This window comes from Heptranchias perlo, chromosome 38 (genome assembly GCF_035084215.1).
Source record: "Heptranchias perlo isolate sHepPer1 chromosome 38, sHepPer1.hap1, whole genome shotgun sequence".
Taxonomy (NCBI): Eukaryota; Metazoa; Chordata; class Chondrichthyes; order Hexanchiformes; family Hexanchidae; genus Heptranchias; species Heptranchias perlo.
In genome coordinates this window covers 13,995,968-14,018,993 of record NC_090362.1, presented here as the reverse complement: position 1 = coordinate 14,018,993, position 23,026 = coordinate 13,995,968, and the positions used below count along the sequence as shown (strand labels likewise).

Sequence of the window (23,026 nt, the reverse complement as noted above, 5' to 3'; positions counted from 1 at the left end):
CTCCCGCCTTCAACCGTCCCGCCCAGTCAAACAGCCTTTTTCCCAAGTCCAACATTTTTATAACTAATAAATGAAAGTGTTCAAATCAAATGGAAAAAAAATTAACTTTTTTTCAATTCTCCTATGATTTTTCTCTCCAGTGTTGCTTGCAACAGTGTCCAGGAGATTAATCTTTAATTCCTGGACACTCCAGGATAATCCTGGAGGGTTGGCAACCCTACTTGTACATGAAGAGGACAACAAAGCTGGGGTGGGAAAGGCTACCCCACAATCTCTGGGTTGCTAGGCTACCATACCCCATTCTTGCACTTCTAAAGGGAAATTACCAGGGAATAAGAGCCCAGTGTAAAACATTATAGAATCAGCTTGTAGTTGAGGAGCAACAGTATTGGGCCAAGAATTTCCTCTGTATCACCACTGGTTTACACTGGTGGTTGAAATATGGGGTGAAACATAGGAACAGGTGGAGGCCATTCAACTCCTCGAGCCTGTTCCACCATTCAATTAGATCATGACTGACCTGTATCTTAACACCATCCATCCGCCAGGGTGGAGACCTGTCTCACTGGATCGTCAACAATTTCTACTTCCGTACGATTTTTGCGGTGTCGCCCCCGTCAAATGCCAGGTTGCCCGCCCAGGCATGGACAGGCCCGTTCAAGTCCGGGCACTGATGGTGGGGTGACCTCACACGTCTCATTTGCTGTCATCACTGCCTCAGCAATGCCGGATGTTAAGGTGCCCCTGTACACAACAGGCCCCCAGTGTCACTAGGTGATGCGTCGTGTGGGAAATAAGGATGAAAAGGGACATATCGGGCAACTAAACAGATGGCGACACAGTTGATGACGGATTCCACGTACTTTTCTTGGCGATTCTGCAGCAGGCCGCAGCAAGACCTTCTTTTATCCCAGGAGGCGGCCTGGCCCTTTAAGCTGCTGCTTGTGTTGGAATCCTTCAGCAACAGTCATCCCCCCCACCCCCACCCTTCCATTCTCCAGCGAGCTCCCAAGTGCAGGGGGACCCGCCGTAAATATTTAAAGGAGGGGGAAACTGGGTGGTCAGTTGGGCAGGGAGAAATTCCACTGTTCCAAATCTTCCAGCGGGAATGCAACAACGTGGGGGGAGGGTGGGGGGGGGGCGGGAAATATTATGTTTATTCAATTGCCTGGTGCATTTATCATAAAGGTTCTACACATGTGGATTGTAAGGGTCATAGTGTATTGTGAGGTCACCGCTCTTTTTGTTGGGTCACTTCCTGGTTACAACAAACACCTATCTTAAGATCCTCCTCTGCAGAAGCCTCAGAACCATTTTGCCCATCCAAGAATGAAGCTTGAATTTGACGACCATAAGCACAGTGCCTATATTTTGCAAGCTCTCAATGCCCAGAGGCAGAAGAAGGAATGTTGCGATGTTGTGATCAATGTGGGTTCCCATTCATTCGCAGCCCACCAGAACATCCTAACTGCAGTCAGTCCCTACGTCAAGGACCTAATCTACAGCTGCAATATCCAACCATCCGATGAGCTGTCGGTCACCATCGACATAGATTATATGAGCCCGGTGTCGGTGGAACAACTCCTGGAGTACTTCTACACGGGTAAGATTATCATCGCTGACAAAAATGTGGAGGATCTGTTGAAGGGAGCCAAGTACTTCATGATAAAGCGACTGAAATCCCATTGCGTAGAATATTTGGAGCTCGTTCTTGACAAACAAAACTACATGTACACCCTCGTGCTGGCAGAGACCTACGACTTATCAGATTTGGCTTCAATAGTTTACTCGTATCTTAAAGACCAATTTTTCCATCTGAGCGAAACAAAGGAATTTGTGGATTGCCCATACCACATCTTATTGAAACTGGTCAAAGATGAAGATCTTCACGCTGCCAATGAAGATCAGGTCCTACAGACCATACTAAGGTGGACTAACCATGATTTAGAAAACAGGAAGGGTCACTTTCAGAAACTGTTTTCTAATGTTTATTTGAATGGTATCTCCGACGAAGTTCTCTCAGACATCAGCAGTGAAGAGCCACTTATCAAGAACAACACAATCTGTGTGTGTGCTATAGTGGACGTGCTGAGTCACCGTAAGCAGGAAGGCCTAACCAGCCTTTCTGATTTCCAGCGGAAAGGAGCCCTGATGGATGTAGTTCTTGTTCTCGGGGGGCAAAGCAGCGACGGATGCTTTCGCAATGCAATCTATGCTTACGTCTTTGACGAGAACAAATGGATTAAAGTTGCTCATATGCCGTACAGAGCTGCAGCTCTGGGTGCCGTCTGCACGAGGAAGTACCTGTACGTGACAGGGGGCACCAATGAGCAAAATGCCAGTTTGAAGTCAGCATGGAGATATGATCTGGACAAAAGTAACTGGAGCAAACTGCCAGACCTGCCACTGGGGCTGGTCTTTCATTCCATGATAGCGTGCAACGGGATAGTATACACAGTGGGAGGAAGTGTGGCTCCCAGGAAGTATATTTCCACCATTTACAGGTATGACGAGAAGAAGGAGAAATGGACAACGGTTGGAAGGATGAGTGTCCCCATGGACTGTGCGGAGGTCGTGACCAAAGGGGACAGATACATCTACATAGCAACGGGGAGATGCATGATCAATGAGCGGATCTCCAGGGTTGGAGTGGTGGACTGTTTTGACACCATAACAGGGGAGGTAAAACAAAGCATGACTTTCCCCATTGAGTTCAAACACAGGCCAGTTGTCTCGTTTCAAGGGGACACAACGCTCACCGTGCAAAGTCACAAGCACACCATCGAGGTGAACTTGCAGAAATTTAAAGCGAATAAGACAGCCAAGAGAGTGCCCTTGCTCCCCAATGCCACCAAACTCGAAGTGTGCCACGCCATGTGCCTTATTAGGGACATGGTGTTCGTCTGCGGAGGAACGTCTGCTACCGATGATGGGAATGTTAAGGAATACTCCGTGAACAAAAATGCGTACCTATTAGAGACAAAAATAGGAATGTGGCACGAGGTGGCGAAGCCTTCTGAAGCTCTGGAAAGTTCCGCCTGCTGCAGAACCAAACTACAGTGCAAGTTCATACAGAAGCCAGAAAAAAAACCCTCTAAACCCAAGATAGACCATTAAAAAGATATTAGATAAATATAATATTCAATATTAATATTTTCTGTCCTCTTATAAAAAAAATAAAAGCGGCAAAAACAAACTTGTTGTTGGAAAATATATTATAAAGTCGTAACCAACTATAAATAATGCCAGTTATGTTATCTATCTAATATATTAAAAACCTTACAAGTGTGTGCACTTTCTGACAACTTTTTCCATTATATGATCCTCTATCCATATTTATAATAGAAACTGCCTTTGTCAATTTGTCACGGAGCACCACCACCGGTGGGAGTGTGTAATTACAACGTGACATGTTTACATAGACAGTTTCAATTCTAAATATGGGAATAGCAATTTAGAATGAAAAAATGTTACCAGGAAGTGCACACAGATATAAGACCTTTAATATAATACTAGTCAATCTCCCACACAGTGTGGTCTCTTTCTTACCTGTCTCTGTCGTTTTTGTGTTTCTGATTTTCCTCTTTCTGTCTCTCATCCTCTAGTTCTGCCTCTCTCTTTCTCTTCTATTCTACTTATCTCTATTGTTTTCTTCTTTCCTCTGGGTGGGAGATGGCGTAGTGTGTCAGGGAAAGGAGGTACCATTGGTTGCAGGCTGCATTCTGGGGTGGGGGTTGCAGGGAAAATTGGGCCCTCATCCGCTCCCTTCCAATCTCCTCCCTTGTGCTTTCCCCCGGCACTCCCATTGTGGCCCCTACCCCTTCGTCTCCCCACCACCAACTCTCATCACTCCCATCACGACCCTATCCCTTCCCATTTAAACTACCTGCTCTACTCCTTTGTCCCACTCTCGATTGCTTTGCTGTCACTCACCTTACCCTCAACCCTCCATCCACTCCCTCCACATACACTCACTTCCCCCAGAACAGGTAGTGAGAGGCCAGAGACCCTCTCAACTTCAACCAGTTTCCCTCCTTCCTCCCCTATCTTCCTATCAATTTCCCTTCAAAGATTAACCATTGCATTTTAAAAAAAGAATCTCTATTTGTGTCTTTCTTTCTCTCTGTCTGTCTGTCTCTCTTTTCCCCTCCCTCTTCCTCACTGGTGTGAGAAATTAGAATTTAAGCCATTGGCATTGCCCTTTTCTAATTCAAAATTTAAAGTTGAAGTCAAATTATACAAAGAAAGACACATTCTTCCCACCCCCTTACTTCGACCCCAGTCTCTCTCTCTCTTCTTTCACTTTATCAAGTTTATAGATCACAAAATAAAGGCTTCAACAGGTGTGTAATCAGAACACTGTCAATTCTTTTCTCTCTCTCACACACGCAGCCTCTTTGTTATTTAAAACAAACACTGAATATAAAATTCACCTCAATAAAGTTTTTGAAATTTGTCCTGTAGTTTTATTCAAATAATTTTGAAAAACTTTTGACCAGAAACTGCTAGAAGCTGAGGAAAAATGTTCCCTCAATATAGCTGACTGAACAGTACTGATGCACTCTGGGAAGTTAGGTACACTGCACATACTCAGACTACAAGCCACAAAGGCTACTGACTTTCATCTCTGCAACATCGCCAGCTTCCACCCCTCCCTCAACCCCTACTGCTGAAATACTTATAGGTGATTTGGCACATCCAGACTCAACCTTTCCAATGCTCTCCTTTCTGGCCTCCCTTCCTCCATCTTCCATAAACTCCAACATGTCCAAAACTCTGCAGTGCGTATCCTGTCCAGTACTAAGATCCGCTTACCCTTCACCCAGTTTTCGCTGACCTACATTGGCACCCTATCCACCAACATCTCAAGTTTAAAATCATCTCTAAATCCCACCTTGGCGTCGGGGATGGGTGAAAAATGTCCCCATTGAACTACAAATCCCATCTCAACATACAGTTGGTAGAAATAAAGTATGTATTTACATGTCTGCTGGACCTATTTTTAACTATTTCTTAATATTTAAGGAGCTTAGTCAATATATATTGTGCAAATTAGGTAATTCTATGTAAATTTGGTCTTTGCCAGCAAAGAAGATGGCCGCGGTCCCAGGTTGTGTGAATTTATTAATGCCAACACTAAAGATGGCAGCAGCCAGCGCCGCACAACTTTGGCTTGATTGCCAGGAGCAAAGATGGCGACAACTCGCTGTGCCATTTTGGTCTGCTTCTTGCCAGTCACAAAAATGGCGGCGAACGAAGGCGCTTTTGAGTTTGTGCGGCGGTGAATGCGAGGAGGTTGTACCGCAGGGAGAGTCACTGCGACCGAAAGAAGCGGCCGCCGTCATCGGGCCGGTGCCAGGGGAAGGGGGAAGATGATCCACGAGCTGCTGCTGGCTCTGAGCGGATACCCGGGCAGCATCTTCAGCTGGAACAAGCGCAGCGGCCTGCAGGTGAGGGAGAGCCTGAAGCACCATGGCAACCGGCTGCCAAGTGGTATTAATGGGTCCTTGGGCCTTCAACTCACCGTCAGTGACAAGATAACCAGGGAAGTGGAAAGCCATTGGGCCCATCTTAGTTTATCCAGAAAACACCCACAGTCTCCCATTAGATATCTAATTGTTTCTTAAGTGAGTCCAGGGTTTTTGCCTCAACTACCCTATGTGGGAATCCATCTCAACTGTTGGTCAAACAGGGTGTTCAGAGTTCCCTGCTCATCAACCCCACATTTGCCTTTTGAACCTGTGTCCTCTTGTTCTACTCCCACAATTTAATTTAAGGTAATATTCATGGAAACACCATCACCTTCAAGTCATCCTGACTTGGACATATATCGTCCACCGTTCCTTCATCTTCGCTGGGTCAAAATCCTGGAACTCCCCACCTAACAGCACTGTGGGAGAACCTTCACCACACGGACTGCAACAGTTCAAGAAGGCGGCTCACCACCACCTTCTCAAGGGGAAACTATGGATGGGCAATAAATGCCGGCCTTGCCAGCAACATCCACATCTCGAGAATGAATTAAAAATATATATTCCGAGTTCACCTCTTCCATTCCTTTAACTATCTTGTATATCTCTATGGATCACCTTTCAGATACCTCTTTTCCAGGATGATCAGCCCAAGTCTCTCCAGTCTTTTCTCATAATTCAAACCCATGACACCAAGGATCAGAATTGCCAGAAATTAAAATATGTTTGTAGCCCAAAGTCAACCAAATACTAGCCCAATAATATGTTGCCTAATTAGCTCAAAGGAAGCCCAATAAACATGGGGCTTTCAATTTTTTTAGTATATTTTGTATCTTAAGGTATTTAAGTGATCAATGCACAGGATAGCTGTGAGTAGCAGAGTGGCAAATTCAGGTCAGTGCGTTCTCGAAACTGTCAAACGAAAGAAAGTGATTTGCGGGTTGTGACTAGTAAAGCTACACAGCTATTTTAATTCAAGATTATAGATTATGCTACATATCAATAAACATTTAAAATGTAAAAACCATCTAACTTACCTGAATTCTGATGACCGCTCTGTGTAAGGACAATTATATAACCTAAAGGTACATAAAATTAAAATATTCACAGAGCGCCAATGCGAATAACCAATCAGAGCTGCCACTCAGACAATGGGTTCCCAGGAGCTCCGTGGTAACCCAGCAACATCTCAGCACCAATCAGAGCTCAATATACAGAAGGAAACTTCGGACCAATTGTATCCCAAGCCTTGTAGGATAAAAATATGTGAATGAATGAAGGGGGGTGGGTAGCATGCGGTGCAGGCAGACAGACAACGGACAGCCATGTGAGGGGTCTTAGCCAGGGCTGTGCCGCCGTGAGATGACCGGAAACCTGGGACTCGATTTTAAACCGGTGCAATTAAAGCCGGCGGGGACGATATTTAAACAAGCAGTTCAAGTTACTGAAATGTACGTGAATCTAATTTAGAGTGAAGGCAAGCGATTTCAACACTGCCTCAGCGTGTTTCCCATGCTGTGTGAAACACGCCAAGGGGAACGAGTCGTGTTTCAGCCCACAGCCATTTGGACATTTAAATGCCTGTTTGACAGATGGGGATAAAAGGTGAGTTATTGAAGCAGGGCACTCAGTTCTCTCAGACAAGCTTTTGGCTGGGAGATCTTTGTGTTTAGACTGAGAAATTTTGGTAAATGTGTAAACAGTTGGTTCTGTTTACACATTTACCAACTTTTCGGACCCCCTCAAACTGACACCATCAGGATGGGGGAGCGCGATGGCCGCATTTACCACTATATCCAAGGATGAGCAATGTCACCATCCTCGCAGGTGCAGCAGGTGATCAAGAAGGCCAATGGAATGTTGGCTTTTATTGCTAGGGGGATAGAATATAAAAACAGGGAGGTATTGCTGCAGTTAAAAAAGGTATTGGTGAGACCACACCTGGAATACTGCATACAGTTTTGGTCTCCACACTTAAGAATAGACATACTTGCTCTCGAGGCAGTACAAAGAAGGTTCACTCGGTTAATCCCGGGGATGAGGGGGCGGACATATGAGGAGAGGTTGAGTAGTTTGGGACTCTACTCATTGGAGTTCAGAAGAATGAGAGGCGATCTTATTGAAACATATAAGATTGTGAAGGGGCTTGATCGGGTGGATGCGGTAAGGATGTTCCCAAGGATGGGTGAAACTAGAACTAGGGGGCATAATCTTAGAATAAGAGGCTGCTCTTTCAAAACTGAGATGAGGAGAAACTTCTTCACTCAGAGGGTAGTGGGTCTGTGGAATTTGCTGCCCCAGGAAGCTGTGGAAGCTACATCATTAAATAAATTTAAAACAGAAATAGACAGTTTCCTAGAAGTAAAGGGAATTAGGGGTTACGGAGGGCGGGCAGGAAATTGGACATGAATTTAGATTTGAGGTTAGGATCAGATCAGCCATGATCTTATTGAATGGCGGAGCAGGCTCGAGGGGCCGATTGGCCTACTCCTGCTCCTATTTCTTATGTTCTTATGTTCGCCAGGCACAGAGTGCACTTCCGCCACTTGGAGCTCCACAGTACAGTGCTGCGCCACAGGCACCTGCACAAGAGCACAGAGGGGAACAACAGAGGGAGCGACGTCACAGGAGGCACTACCCTCGTCAGAGGGTCTACAGACTGAGGCTCAGCTTCCTGGACCTCTCTGAGGAGCAGTGCATACAGAGGCTGAGAGTGAGCTGCAAGATGGTCACAGACATCTACAGCCTCCTTCATGCCGAGCTGCTCCTGGCTGGGCCGGGCAGCATCTCATTACCTGTTGTAGTGAGCACTGCCCTCAACTTCTTCACCTCAGGATCGTTCCAGGGTGCCACCGGTGACATCGCCAGGGTCTCTCAGCCGTCTGCACACAAGTGCATAAGGCAGGTCACCGACAGCTTGTTTCGCAGATCCTTGCAATACATCAACTTCCCCATGGCTGACCTCAGCCAGATGGAGAGGGCAGTGGGATTCCACACTGTGACTGGCTTCCCACTTGTACAGGGTGCAATCGATGGCACCCATATAGAAATCCGAGCACCTTCACATGAAATAGGACTTTTAATCAATAGAAAGGGGTATCACTCCATCAACGCTCAGCTCGTTTGTGACCACCGCAAAAGATTTCTTCATGTTTGCGCCAGAAAGCCTGGCAGCTGTCACGATTCGTTCATTCTGAGGGAATCCAACATCCCCGGCCTCTTCCACACATTGAACACCCTTAAGGGCTGGCTCCTCAGGGACAAGGGATGCCCCCTGCACACGTGGCTCATGACACCTCTGAGGAACCCCATCAGCGATCAACAGCGTCGATACAACGACAGCCACATCACCACCAGGTCTATAATTGAACATTCGATAGGACTGCTGAAGATGAGATTTCGGTGCCTCAATCGTTGTGGGAGAGCGCTTCAATACGCACCAGCAAGAGTGGGTCGCATTATAGTAGTGTGTTGTGTCCATGGCGCAACAGAGAGGGGTACCGGTTGAGGAGACCCCTTGCCCTCATCCACCATCCACATTTGCCATCCACATTGAGGAGGAGGAGGAGGAGAAGGAGGACAAACCCATGGGCAGAACGCAGCTCGCCAGGCTGCTCGTGAGGCCAGGGAGTCACTTGTGAACGGTTCTCATAAGATCAGAAAGTGAGAAGAGTCCAGTCCTCACACCACCGAGAAAGACCAGCACCAACACCAGCCCCCACCCACCCCCCCCACCCCACCCTGCACAAAACAGGTCTGCAACTACACATACACTCACTGCAAACACACCCTCTGGGTGGCATCAAGTGTCGTCATTCATGATGAAGCACGTGAAAGGGTGCTATCACAAAAGCCAGTCAAGAATGGGCAAGACGTGGCAGTAGTGGTGAGAATGATAACATTTATTGTGACTTTAACAAAAAACAAATATAAGTGAAAAACATGAGTCTGTCAGACCCCTTGTGCATACCCTTCGTGATCACAAATCTTTAGCCTTTCTTTTCCTACCACTTTTACGTGGTGCATCCCCTGTGGCTGCAGCAGAGGTAGTGGCAGGTTGCTCATGTCCATGGCCAGACTGCTTAGATACTTTCGGCCTACGCCCTCTGGATTTTGGAGCCTGTGAGGGTCCCTCCAAAGACTGCTCCACCTGCACCTGTGCAGGGGCTGACTCCGACACCTGGAGAGGAGGCAGCATTGCGGGTACTGGTTGAGAGAGGGGCAATGGGTGAGATGTGGGAGCACTCTGAATGGCATCCCCACCTCCATGTCTCCTTTCGCCACCATCCCTCTCCTGGACCAGGTCCACATCACTCCTACACCCAGCTGGCGAACAGTTTGGAGGACATGTATGATGCCTTGGAAGCCCAGTTGTAATGTTTCTGTCTGCCTGTTTAAGGAGGCAGAATGTTGTTCACCGTGAGTCCGAACGGCCGTTGTCAGGACCTGAATGGGCTCATTTGTGAGCCGTGCTTGAAGCTCAATGGAGGCTAGCCTTCTGTCCACCGCAGTCATTCCTGCATTTACCTACGACACTATCTGACATTTCCGCAGTTACCTGTGACACTATCTCAGACAGTTGCTCACGTCCCTGCGACACTATCTCTCAAATTCCCTCCTGTATCTGTGCCACCATTCCACTAATGCAGGAGTTGGACTCCTCCATACTCTCCGCTATTGCGGAGAGTGGGTGTGGCACCTGTTCCAGTACTTCGTAAATGTGCTGCTGTCCCTTGATCATTCTCCTTTTAAAGGATGGCCCCTGGGGTTCAGCATCTGCGTCCAGCTGAGCAGAGCCTGGAGAGGAGTGCGCCCACCGACATGGACTCTCCACAGCTGCCCCTGCCACCATTGTCTGCACGTACTCACTTGTGTGTGGTGACTTACCAAGTGCCAGCCCAGCTAACTGATTACTAGGACCAACTGAGGTGTGAGTATCTGCGCTGGTGGATGGCTCGCTAAGATGTGACGGTGCACCGTCAGAGGCCGGGAGTGCCTCTGAGGAATTGCCCTCTCCCATCACTGTGGTCGTTGAAGGGCCTGTAAGGGAACAGAAGGCAATATTAAGCATCATCACAGATGTGTCATGTTGTGTTAAGCATATTGAGGTGTTCAACATGCCAATCATTGTTAACATCAATTCACGTTATGTGTGATGAATGTTAAAGTTGTGTCATCAGACATTTGTGGGGTGCCAGTCTCAGTGTTCCTGATGGACAGGCACTCGAGGGTGTGGCTGCAGGGCCTCCTCCTCTGCGTCTGTGAGGACCAGTGTTTGTTCTGGCCCCCCCTCCAGTCCTCGTCCTCTTGTGTGCATTTTGCGCTCTCTTCTAGAATGGGAGAAAGTACAGACTTATGAGTGAGTGATGACGAAGTGGCCAACTGATGAATGCATTGCTTTGGGTGAGGCTGACCGTGAAAGAGGTGCATCAGAGGGTGAGTATGAGACAGAGACATCACATTGGATCAGGATTGAGTTGTAGTGGAGGAGTCACAAATGGTGAGGTGAGGAGGTGCCGGTAAGTTGAGGATGAGCCTTAAGTGGGTGTGAGGAGTGATGTAATGGAGTAGTCTTGACAGTGCAGAATGTGTTGGGGGGGAGGGGGTGGTGATGTGGAACACGGAATGCAGGAGAATCAGTAAGTGCACTCATTTTTGCTGACCTAATTAGGTCATTGAAATGCTTCCTGCGCTGGACCCAGGAGCGAGAGATGTTGCTCCTGCTGGTGACCTCCTCTGCCACCTCGAGCCAGGCCACCTTGGTGGCAGAGGCAGGGTGCTTCCTCCTGTCGGCCAGGTAAAATAGTTCCCTTCGCCTCCTCACCCCGGCCAGTAGCAGCTGAAGTGAGGCATCGCTGAACCCTGGAGCAGCCTTGCCCTTGTGCTGCTCCATTGGGTCTTCTAGCTCTTGGCTCCAGCAAATTCCATTGGAGCAATGGCCCTTTAAATCCAGACGCTCCTGCTGACAGCCTGTCATACGGGTGCGCAGTCCACCCACTGCGCAGCTTTCGGACAGCAAACCCGGAAACTAGGTTAAGGGGCAGCAATTAAGTCGCAATCGCGTGGGAACGGTAAGTTTTGATTATTCGAGTTTGCCGTGTGCACACTGACCCACCCCCCCCCCGACCCCGGCTGCCATCCTGCCACCCTTTTAAAATCGAGCCTCTGGTGTGGGGGAATGCTGAAGATTAGCAGGCGGCAGGCGGTGAGTGCACGAATGACACAAACTAGCCCAAAAATTAGGCACCTGCTCAAAGCAATTTTTCCTGCACAGTAAGAAAAACAAAACAGTCAAGCCCAAATGGGCGTGAACCCGCCCAATCGGCCAGCATTGCCAGGGATCAGCCTTGTAGCTCTTTTATGCGCTGCCTCCAGTGCCTGAGTAACCTCGTGTCTCAGTGACCAGAACTGGACACAGTTCTCAAGGTGTGGCTTAATCAGAGCACCGTGCAGTTTGATCAGGGCAGTCATCTGCAATATTTAAGATAGGCATATATACCTTACTTAATACCCTTACTAAACCTCGCTGCCTCTCCAGCACTCTTGCCTCCTTTAAAACCCTCTTTAAAACCTACCTCTTTGACCAAGCTTTTAGTCACCCGTCTTAATATCTTCTTGGGCTCGGTGTTAATTTTTGTTTGATTACGCTCTTGTGAAGTGCGTTGGGATGTTAAAGGCACTGTATAAATGCACGTCGTCGTTAATTTAATATTCAGCTCATTGCCATCTGGCTCGGTTGGAAGCACTCTGCTCGCTGCGTAGTAATGTTGTGAGTTCATGGCCCAGTTCAGTAGAGCACATAGAGGCAAATTTTCCTCCTCTTGAACTTGGTAGTGAACGATCACCTTGTAGGAGTGCATAGAGGAAGATGGGACAGGCCCGTAATGGAGCCGATCCGATTTTCTGTCCATCAGTTTAAATGGGTGGAATACTGGCCTGGCTCCTTTACAGATGCGTTACGCCAAGTGCAATAAGAGGCAAATCATTCTCATAATCTAGGACAACCCTCCAATGGAGTGCTGCACTGTTGGGGGTCCTGTCCTTCAGTTGATACATTAAACTGAGGCCTTGTCTGCCTCTCTTTTGATAGTTGAGGTGAATTGCAATGATCCAATGGCACTATTAGAAGAGCACAGAGTTCTCCTGGTGTTCTTGGACAACATTCTATATCAGTGCAAGTTTCTTCCCTTTCTTCCTCTTAGTTTACTGGTGTATCAAACACAATAATGGAGGGTTTGTGACAGTCTCAAGCTTCGGGGAATCTAAAACACCAGCTCAGATAATTTGGCGATAACACAGCCTTCAGTTCTTGACTATGACTTCACTCTCTTCTAAACCTTTCCTCAGGGTGCAAGGTCTGTAAATGCTACTCGTTCTGATTTTAGAAATGTTTTAATACCAGCTTAATGTGAAGTAACACACTAAGGTGGACGTAGGTATTAACTGGTAAAAGGCAAGTTCAGGACTGATGTCACACAGAGTGATCAATACTTGGAATAGTCTTCCATATAGGGTATTAGAGGCAAAACTCCAGAATCACTCAAGAGGCAGTTAGATACTGTGATGGGGGAACCATAGATTTGTATAGAAAGGCGATTTAGATAGACCAAATCCATCATCCGTACTGATTGTTGTGAACACAATAGCTCAAGCGTTTGAGTGCTTCACAAACTATAGCTAATAGTCATAAGGTATTAATGCTGTACAAGCCTTTGTTTGTGTTATGTATACTATTGGCCTTGAGAGGCAAGTGACTTAAATAATCTATCTCTCCTATGTGAAGCACCTTGGAATGTTCTATGTTAATGGCACCAAACAAATACAAGTTGTTGTCTCAGGAACTTGTTAAGACATGCCCTGAGTTGAAGGTGTTATCTCTGTTGTACCTAGGTATCTCAAGATCTGCCGTTCCTTCATCCCAGTGAGACCAGTGTCTTAAATCGTCTGTGCAAGTTAGGCACCGACTATTTACGCTTCACAGAGTTTGTTGAGCAATACACTGGACATGTGCAGCAGCAGGTAGGTTCTATGACTACTAACCTATGCTGAGGTTTTTTGGCACCGGCAGCTCTCTGGTAGCTTGCCCAAGGGACCGTCTTTCAAGTGTGAGTCTAGAAAGTGAGTGTCGGCAGGATATACAACAGTGGAAGGTATCAAAATCAATCTCATTCCTGATCTTACCTGACCTCTAGGTGCATACACTCCCAACGGGAGTCTCTGGATGGGGAACAGGAACGGGAGCCCCAGCTGAGATTTCCTCCCTATACCAGGGGGTACTGAGACGGATTGTAGTGGCCGAACTGGGGCATCAGATGGGATCAGGCTGACTGTGGATCGAACTTGGACTCTCCTGATCTGGATTGTTGAACTATTCTGGCTGGCTGAGGCATCAGGGTAGCCGTGACGATATTTTTAACAGAAATGTTATAAAATGCGAAATAAAAGTTTGAAGTTAATGTCAAATAATCGTAGAATTTTAAGCATATAAAAAGCCATTTTGCCTGTGCTAGTAGTAATTCTTTGACTGGTGCTGTCCACTCTAATCCCAATTCCCTGCCCTTTCCTCATATCCTTCACGTATTCATCCTTTTCAAATACTTATCCAATTCCCTTTTAAATGATGATGTAGTGTCTGCCTCAATAGCTGCTTGCAGTAAAACACCCCCTGCTCTAATAAAGCTCTTCTAACCCCTTCATTCTTCTAGTGATGATGCTGAGCTTATGTTCGCCTATTATCAATTTGCAAACCAATGGAAATAATCCATCACTATTTATCCTCTAAAAATCTTTCATCATTTTGAAAACCTCTATTTGATCCTCCTTTAATCTTTCCTCCCAGTGAATAAAGCCTCAGTATTTCAAGCAATTCTTCATAACTACAGCCTCTCGTGTCTGGTATCATTCTAGTAATCTTCACTGTACCCTTTCTATGGCTCTATTATTCTTCCTATATGCCCAGAACTGCACACAGTATTCCCATCGATGGCCTAACCACTTTTATATTCAGTGCCCCAATGTAGAAAACCCAGAATCCCATTTGCCTTTTCTTCCACATTCCCATCTTTAAAGAGCTATTTGTCTGCATCACTGTGTCTTCCATTTGTTCCTTCTGTTGGAGTAAGCTACTAAACATGGTAATAGAGAAGGCAAAAACACCGGGGTTATTCAAAATACCATTAGATATTCTGACCGGAGTATTATTGTTTTAGAGCGATGAGCTGCAATGAAATGAATGGCTAGTCCCTATTTTTATACAAAATACAAAGAAGTTACAAACAGAAACAGGCCATTCGGCCCAACCAGTCTGTGTTGGCATTTACCCTCCACGCGAGCAAATAGTTCTAATCACATTTACCCACCCTGTTCCCATAATCCCTTTATCCCTTTTCCTTCATCCAATCTAATCTTGCAATGACTTCTCTAACACTGTGAGTCTTGTGTTACAGGAGTGCCACCCTTCCCAGCAGGGCCAGCCTGGACTGCACGGCATTTACCTTCGTGCCTTTTGTACCGGACTAGACTCTATGCTGCAGCCCTACAGACAGGCTCTACTTGACCTTGAGCAGGAGGTAACTGTCTTCAACCTGTACCATATTATTGCAGCAACACTAAATATGAGATGTTTAAGCAATTTCACTATTATCAGAAAGAACTCAGTGTTGTCGGTAGGATTTCAGTAAAGTGTAATGACCGTCTTTATCAAATGCCATGCTGTGTCTACTTGAACTGTGGGAAAACAGCCAGCAATACAATTCTAGTTTCTCTCCTTCCTTAATCTGAAGGCCCCGTCTGCCTGTTCTGATGGTTCAGGTAGATGTTAAAGATCCCTTGGCGCTATTCAGATAAGAGCAGGGCGTTCTTCTGGTGCCCTGGCCAACATTCCTCCCTCAACCAACACCGCTGCACTTCAAATTGAATACCTTGTGTGAAGTGTTTTTAGATTTATATGCGAACGTTATTTTTTTTAAAGAATCCTTATGTATTTTCCTGGCTCCTACAAGATAATACAATTCTTCTTGTATATTTACTTGCAGTTCTTGGCAGACCCACACCTCTCAGTCTCTCATGTCAACTACTCCTTAGATCAGGTAAGATCATGTTGCAGTACATTGAAGCTGTTCCAGACTCATTGCATGTTTTTGGGAGGAGGCCCATTAGCGACTTGCAATCTTGCTGAATCACTTCTGCCGCTTGCAGTGTTGAAGGCAAATCTCCCAATTGTACTGCTTACAGAGAGGCCATGCAGTCAGCTGAGAATTGGGTGCAATATCTGGGGGCAGGACACAGGAACAGGAGTAGGCCATTCAGCCCCTCGAGCCTGTTCCACAAGGACCAGTGCAGGTGATAAGGGGAATCCTCTAGGAGAGAGTGGGAGACTTGGGAGACTGGGACTTGCATCACAATTCTAATCAGGACATGCTAGCATAGAATTATTTCTTATAATTCCTCAATTTTTTATTATTCCCTTCCCATCTTTCAGAATGTTGTAGATGTATCAGTTGTTGCTTATGGGTAGTCCTGCATTGTGGACCCACGGCACGAGGAGCTGGGTTGGGACCACCCAGTCTCATTTCTTCTATAACACTGCAGGGGAGAGGAGATTTTAACCCCATCAGTCTGGATAAACTTGCTGAGCTATCAGGAAGGTTTGACTTGTGTTCTGATACAATAATGACCTCTCTTTATGTTTGCCTAACACTTTAATTTCTGTTCCCAGTTTCAGCTGCTGTTCCCATCTGTTATGGTGGTGGTTGAACAAATTAAGTCTCAAAAGGTAAGAGTTGGTCTTATTCATGATCTAAGATGTTGTTCAGACGTTTACGGTTCATGGAGCAGACTGTCTGCCTTTCTCTTGTGGCACCTATTACATGGGATCTGAGGATGGTGTCACCTCATTACTGCTTTCTGATTTAACTCATCTCTTTCCATCCTTGATGGTATATGGACTAGGAATATTTTAGCCTTGGCTTGGGTGGTAGCACTCTCGCCTCTGAGTCAGAAGGTTGTGCAGTACTGAGGGAGTGCTGCACTGTCGAAGGTGCCGTCTTTCAGATGAGGTGTTAAACCGAGGCCCCATTTGCCCTCTCAGGTGGACGTAAAAGATCGCATGGCATTATTTGAAGAAGAGCAGGGAACTTCTCCCCAGTGTCCTGGCCAATATTTTTCCCGCAACCAACATCAATAAAAAACAGATTATCTGGTCATTATCACATTGCTGTTTGTGGGACCTTGCTGTGCACAAATTGGCTGCTGTGTTTCCCAACATCACAACAGTGACTAGACGTCAGAAAAGTACTTAAATGGCTGTAAAGTGATTTGGGACGTCCTGAGGCTGTGAAAGGCGCTATGGAAATCTTTGAACCTACAGGGATGCTTAGAGTTATTTAAAATCATTCATTATTGATTACTGGGACATTTCTTTCTTGAAAAGACACTAAGGGGAGACTTGACGAGAGTTTGATGAGTTGTAAATGGATGAGTTTTTCTGCTGAGTACAGGATTCTAGAACCACTGGCAAAGATTGAAGATCAGGAAAATTAAATAGGCAATTCAGATAAAGTGTCTTTTGTGAAGGGGCTGTCAGCATATGGAACAAACTGTCAGGGCAGATGGAGGGGGGGGCAAGAAACATTAACGGTGTTCAAAAAGGATTTAGATACGTTTCTGGAATCTGAAGGAGTTCATAGTTATTAAATATGATAAATCATATAGAGATATCAAATAGAAATGAAATTCTGTTTCAGACATGCTTAATGGCTGTTTACCCCATTTATTTCCCAACAAATTAATATTCAGTTGAAGCTCAATTAATCTTTGCCTTTTTTAATAAAGCTGTTCGAGTTCTGTGATGGAAAAATATCCATCACTAGCAACGTTTGCAGCTGTGCAGTTTTGCTAATTGTCTCTGATTTTTTTTTTAATCACCGTGTGCTTATAATTAATGGATTGTGCTATTATGCCAGTATTCAATTACAGAAATCCCATTGGACGCTGTTGTCACTGGGATTCCAGTAATGTTGGGAGGGTGAAAGATTCTCACTGTGTCCACTGGAACGGTGATAAAACACCCAGCAATACAATGATAGATTCTGTTCTTCCAGTGTGGTATTGTGTCTGGTGGAAGTTTATTGTGCTATATAATACTTGGATCAAGTGCCAGTGGTTACAGGTCTGTCATTAGTGATGGGAGCAATTTGAGATCATTAATTAAGGGTGTTGCACAAAAAAGCGTTTTGCACAGCGTAAAATCATACTGGTTTAAGCATGAATTTTTTATTGTAGTCCATTGGCTTGGATATATAAACTGAATCTAATAATAACACTGGAGATGCATTTCTTCAGCTAGCCTGCACAACAATTTACATTTATATAGTGCCTTTTATGTAGTAAAATGTCCCAAGGCATTTCACAGGAGTGTTATCAGACAAAATTTGACAGAGCCACAAGGAGATATTAGGACAGGTGACCAAAAGCTTGGTCAAAGATGTAAGTTTCAAGGAGTGTCTTAAAGGTGGAGAGGTTTGGGGAGGGATTTTCATAGCTTAGGGATTAGACAACTACAATAAAGAGATCCCACAGTACCAGGAACCACAATGTAGAATACCTCTTACAATGTTAATGTTAATGTTTATACAGGAGTGGCCTCTCAGATGCACTTGAAGGTGAAAACGAGCTCTCCCAGTGGCTTTGTCGCTTGCTGCAGTACTCAGCCAGAAGGTCCCAGGTTCAATCCCTGGTCTGCATTGAATTAGCTGATCTCAGCTAAGGCAACATTAGAGGATGTCCAGTCGGTTTTAGTGCCTCTGGGCTTAAGACGGGAAAATCCAATCAGAATACCTACTCACTGTGCAATGGCCCTCACTTAAGACTGCACGTGTGTGAAAGTTCGATGAGGACAGGATCAGTGCGATGCTTTACCATGGTTGAATATCATGCTGATACTCGCCATCTATGCTCTTGCCATTTGGAAGCGATAGCAGAGGGCTGCCGGTGCCCATGGAATCATACCCCAGCAAGAGTCAGGGCAGGAGGGGAATTTTGTATAGTAACAGGCTGAATTTTGAGCTGTAAATGGGTGGCTTCTGGTGTAATAGGTTGGTTTTCACTGTGTTGTCTTTGTTTTGCTGCTTTAGATTCATGGCTGCCAGCTTCTGGAAACCGTTCACAAACACAGCTGTGGAGGACTCCCACCAGTCCGCAGTGCATTGGAGAAGTAAGAGAACAGGCGATGTATTTACTCTCTGTACCATAGGATTCATTTCACTGCGTAGGGATGTAACCTTTGGTTCTAAACAACAATCTGTAAATATCAAAAAAGCATTATATTTTATTAGTAGTAAATTGCTCATGTTGTTGCCCACAGTCAGTTAATAAATATAAGTTTTTTTTTAATATACAAGACGGCGATGAAGTTGGGAGACTGACTTCAGAAATTTGATTCGCAGAGGCACCTGGTGGCCAGAGCCTGCAACTGCATCGTGACAGTTGACACAGCAATTTACAATGGGAAATGTTGACAGCAATTTACAATGGGAAACGTTGAAAGAAAAGTGTGACCAAAAATCATGATAGCAGGAAGTGCATGTCCTACACAAGATTTTTAATATATGGATATTTGTTTTATTGCGAAGATCTCTCAGCTTAAAGAAATATTGCTAAGGTATTGGCCCTGACACACACACAGGTTTTTATTTGTGACTTGTCAGTATGGATGAACAAATTGGTACAGATGTGACCTGCGATTTATCTTCTCTGTTCTTTCTGCTGTCGAGCACTCCCCAGAAAAACAGATGGAGTGATTACCTTCTTCCAGAATTCTGGCAGAGCAGCTCTTTGTGTAGATCAATGCTATTCATAATACAAACCAGGGCCCACTTCTTCCTCCCTCATCTGTTGCCTGTGGTGTTTCTGGGCCTCCATTCACCATTCACCATGCGCCTGGCTGTGGGATTCAGCACTGCACCTGCTCTCCCCTATTCAGTGAAAGAAAGAAAAGGGATCCTAATAGGGGGCAATGTTATTCCAGCATCTGTAGAGCCAGTGAAGGAGTACTGTTAAAACTATCAGTCCTGAGAGTAGTCCTTGAGCAACAAACTACTTCAGACTGTTACCCTTGGGGGAGAAATTCCTTCTAGACTAGAAGGAATGTGAGAGCAATATGCGCTGAGTTCAATTTCTAACAATATTTTAAACTTTTATTATTGCCTCTTTACAGAAACAAATACTATCAGCATTATCAACAGTAACAGTGGGACAGGAGGGTTTTTAAATTAAGAAACCTAAATGAAGGGCCAGGACTCATCATGCAGGACTCGATCAAGGTTACAAAATGTAGGAGAGAAGATGAGAATTGGGCGATGTTAAGCTGGAATTTTAAAAGCATTGGGAAAAAGGGAGCCTTGAGGGTGATGAGGATTAGTGCAGTTTTGATGATCTGGGGAAAATGAGTTAGAGTAGGAGAAGATTGCACAGGTCTTGATTTACAATGAAGATAAAGGCAGGAGGAAGACCGTATGGGGACTAATATTGGGAGGAACAAGACAGGTAAGCTGAAAGGGAACAAAGACCATAATCGTATTGATAAAATGGAGAGGTGAGACTTGTTGTCGGTATGTAAATTCAGGTATAATGATAAGTTGCTGTGTTGTCTGGATGCAGAATCCTGGCAGTGTGTCACGGTGTGATGTACAAACAGTTATCTGCGTGGATGCTGCACGGGCTGTTACTGGACAAGTACGAGGAGTTCTTCATCAAGCAAGGGCCTTCCTCGGGCAGTCTTAGCACTCAGCCTGAGGAGGAAGAGGAGGAAGATCTGGGAATCGGGGGCTTGACTGGGAAGCAGCTCCGGGAACTTCAAGACCTGGTAAGGACAAGAACCACCAAAAGTAGAGATGAGCCCAACTTGTAAAGAAGTACCAGAAGTTCTTGTGAAGCTATATGATGTGCAAGCTGGAGTATGGCAATTGTGCATCTGGTGGTCATACCCAGTTCTTTCATTACCAGCTGCACTCAATTGTTTAAAAGTAGAAGCAGGACAAAAAGGAAAATATCGGTGAAAAGAAATCTAGTTTTGACTATAGTCTTCAAGTTAGTTATTTTAATTGCAGGTTTTTCTAAGCGTATGTAATTGTATCTGTATGTGACTTTTGCTAAGATGTTTGAATTCGCACAGGGCTACTGTCACCATCAGCATACACTATTTAAAAATATCCAATTATTCACTTTAACAACTTTTTTGCTTCATCATGCCTTCCTGTTGGAATGTCTTGTATTCTTATTTAAACTGAACGTGTCAGGGATGCCAACTTGGAGAAGTTGTTCAGCGTGACAGTGTGAAAGAACTGAATTAATAGACAAAGCTGACGTGCCCCTAGGTTAATGACCATATCACTACTGATGTTCATTCAGCTCCCAGTTAGCTGGACTTCTTTGAGCCAGTTGCCCTTAAACCACTTCTGGGAGCCGGGTTGTAATGCAGCCTCGACTGATGAGATGTTCCATCTGTCGGGTGCAAGATCCGACCATGCAGCGAGTTCTAGCCATCTCTAGCCAGTTCTCGGTGAGCACTGACCGTGGTTTGTCATGGAGCTTTACTTTGCCTCTGGCGGCATTATACCTTACCTGGCAACGCTTGAGACTAGGTGCCAAAGTGTTGCATTCCCCCAGCACTGACACAAGAAAGATTTACATTTATAATGGACCTTATCACATCTCTCAAATGTAAAAGAAAGGAAAGACTTGCATTTATATAGCGCCTTTCCCAACCTCAGGACGCCCCTAAGCACTTTACAGGCAATGAAGTACTTTTGAAGTTAGTCACTGTTGTAATGTAGGAAACGTGGCAGCCAATTTGCGAACAGCCAGGACCCACAAACAGCAATGAGACGATGACCAGATAATGTGTTTTTCAGTGATGTTGGTTCACTTCACCCTTCACGTAGAATGATTTACTTATTGCAGTGCAGTGACTGTTATGTAGGCACATGCAGCAGCACAGAAAGATCCCACTAACAGTGCGATAGTTGTGAGGTGGTTTAAGAGTTGGGTGTTAACCCGTTCGCTGATGGATGCTAAAGATCCCATAGCACTATTCGAAGGGCCTCATTGCTGTTTGTGGCATGTTGACGCATGCAGAACGGCTGCCGTGTTTCCTTACATAACAACAGTCACTGCACTTCAGAATAAATAACTGTGTTAAAGTATTTTTGGGATGTTTCTGAGAAAAGAAGGCCATTTTCTACATTACAACAGTGACTACACTTCAAAAGTACTTCCGTGATTGTGAAAGGGTATTGGGACATCCTGAGGACCTGAAAAGCGCTATGTAAATGCAAATTCTCTCCCTACAAGTTCTGGGCAAGGGGAGCATCGTGATTATTTGACTTGTATTTAGTGAAAATATTTAGTTGATTGAACAATCAGTGCAGCTATGCTGACTTTTTAAAATATTTCCGATAGCGGTTAATTGAAGAGGAGAACATGTTGGCTACGTCTCTGAAGCAGTTTTCGTTGCGAGCTGAGATGCTGCCCTCGTACATCCCCGTAAGGGTGGCAGAGAAGATCCTGTTTGTGGGGGAGTCCGTGCAGATGTTTGAGAATCAGAATGTGAATCACACTCGTGCAGGTAGGGCTGGGGTGTTTGGCGTTTGCCCGATGGCTCTGTGCGTAACTACGGCGCCCAGCGTGCTACCGAGCCATGTCAGACTAGGAAAGTCACCGGTTCGATCCCTGATCCTGTGCTGGGCCAGCTGATCTCCAACCAAATGCACTACAATCATCCCCAGTGCCTCTGGGTTGAAGAAGGGAGAAGGGGAGGGGGGAAAAGAATCAGCCAGGATTCCCGCTCCTGATTACTGTCCAGTGACACTTGCTGGAAAATGCATGTGTGGAGGTTGGGTGAAAGCAGAATTGGGTTTGACTACGATGCCCTCCACAGTTGAATAGTTTGTCACGGCACTTTGTCTACATTGAAACATGCAAACAGTCCCCTTAGGGTTTTTAGTTGTTTGATACAACTGAGTGGCTTGCTAGGCCACTTCCAAGAGCAGTTAAGAATCAACCACGTTGGTGTGGGGGCTGGAGTCACATATCGGCCCAGACCAGTTAATGACGGCAGGTTTCCTTCCCTAAAGGACAATGGTGAACCAGTTGGGTTTTTACGACAATCAGACAGCTTCATGGTCACTTTTACTGACACCTGATTTTTATTTCCAGATTTTTAAAGTTCAAGTTCCCAAACTGTCATGGTGGGATTTGAACTCGGGTTCTCTGGGTTATTAGTCCAGGCCTCTGTATTACTACTCCAGTAACATAACCACTACACTGCCATACCCTGCAGATTGAATTCACTAAGCCCCATAATTCATGAGCTGGCCGCAAAAATAATGCCCACAAAAGCATTGAATTGTTATTAAGAACTCAACTGGTTAACGTCCTTCAGAGAAGGGAGCCTGCCGTCCTTATCCGGTTTGGGCCTATATGTGACTCCAGTCTTACACCATGTGGTCTAACAAGCCACTCAGTTGTAAAAACAATTGCTACCACCTCCACCCTCT

The 23,026-nt window shown here is 45.4% G+C and overlaps 2 protein-coding genes across 2 annotated transcripts in view; both read left to right on the top strand.

Moving 5' to 3' along the window:
• Window positions 1-1,329: 1,329 nt before the first annotated feature.
• LOC137304586 (calicin-like) lies at window positions 1,330-3,117 on the top strand. Its single transcript, XM_067973231.1, has one exon. The coding sequence runs from the start codon at window positions 1,330-1,332 to the stop codon at window positions 3,115-3,117; it is 1,788 nt and encodes a 595-aa protein (XP_067829332.1).
• Window positions 3,118-5,244: 2,127 nt separating this feature from the next.
• Window positions 5,245-23,026, top strand: part of tubgcp4 (tubulin gamma complex component 4) — a 35,591-nt gene continuing 17,809 nt past the window's right edge. The window contains 8 exon segments of the mRNA XM_067973501.1: window positions 5,245-5,450; window positions 13,362-13,490; window positions 14,918-15,040; window positions 15,506-15,559; window positions 16,189-16,245; window positions 18,605-18,684; window positions 20,130-20,334; window positions 21,930-22,095. Coding sequence (XP_067829602.1) covers window positions 5,286-5,450; window positions 13,362-13,490; window positions 14,918-15,040; window positions 15,506-15,559; window positions 16,189-16,245; window positions 18,605-18,684; window positions 20,130-20,334; window positions 21,930-22,095 — 979 coding nt within the window. The 5' untranslated portion in view covers window positions 5,245-5,285.

Excerpts from the sequence above, each read along its gene's own strand:
- LOC137304586 (XM_067973231.1), top strand. The coding sequence starts at position 1,330 with ATGAAGCTTGAATTTGACGACCATAAGCACAGTGCCTATATTTTGCAA.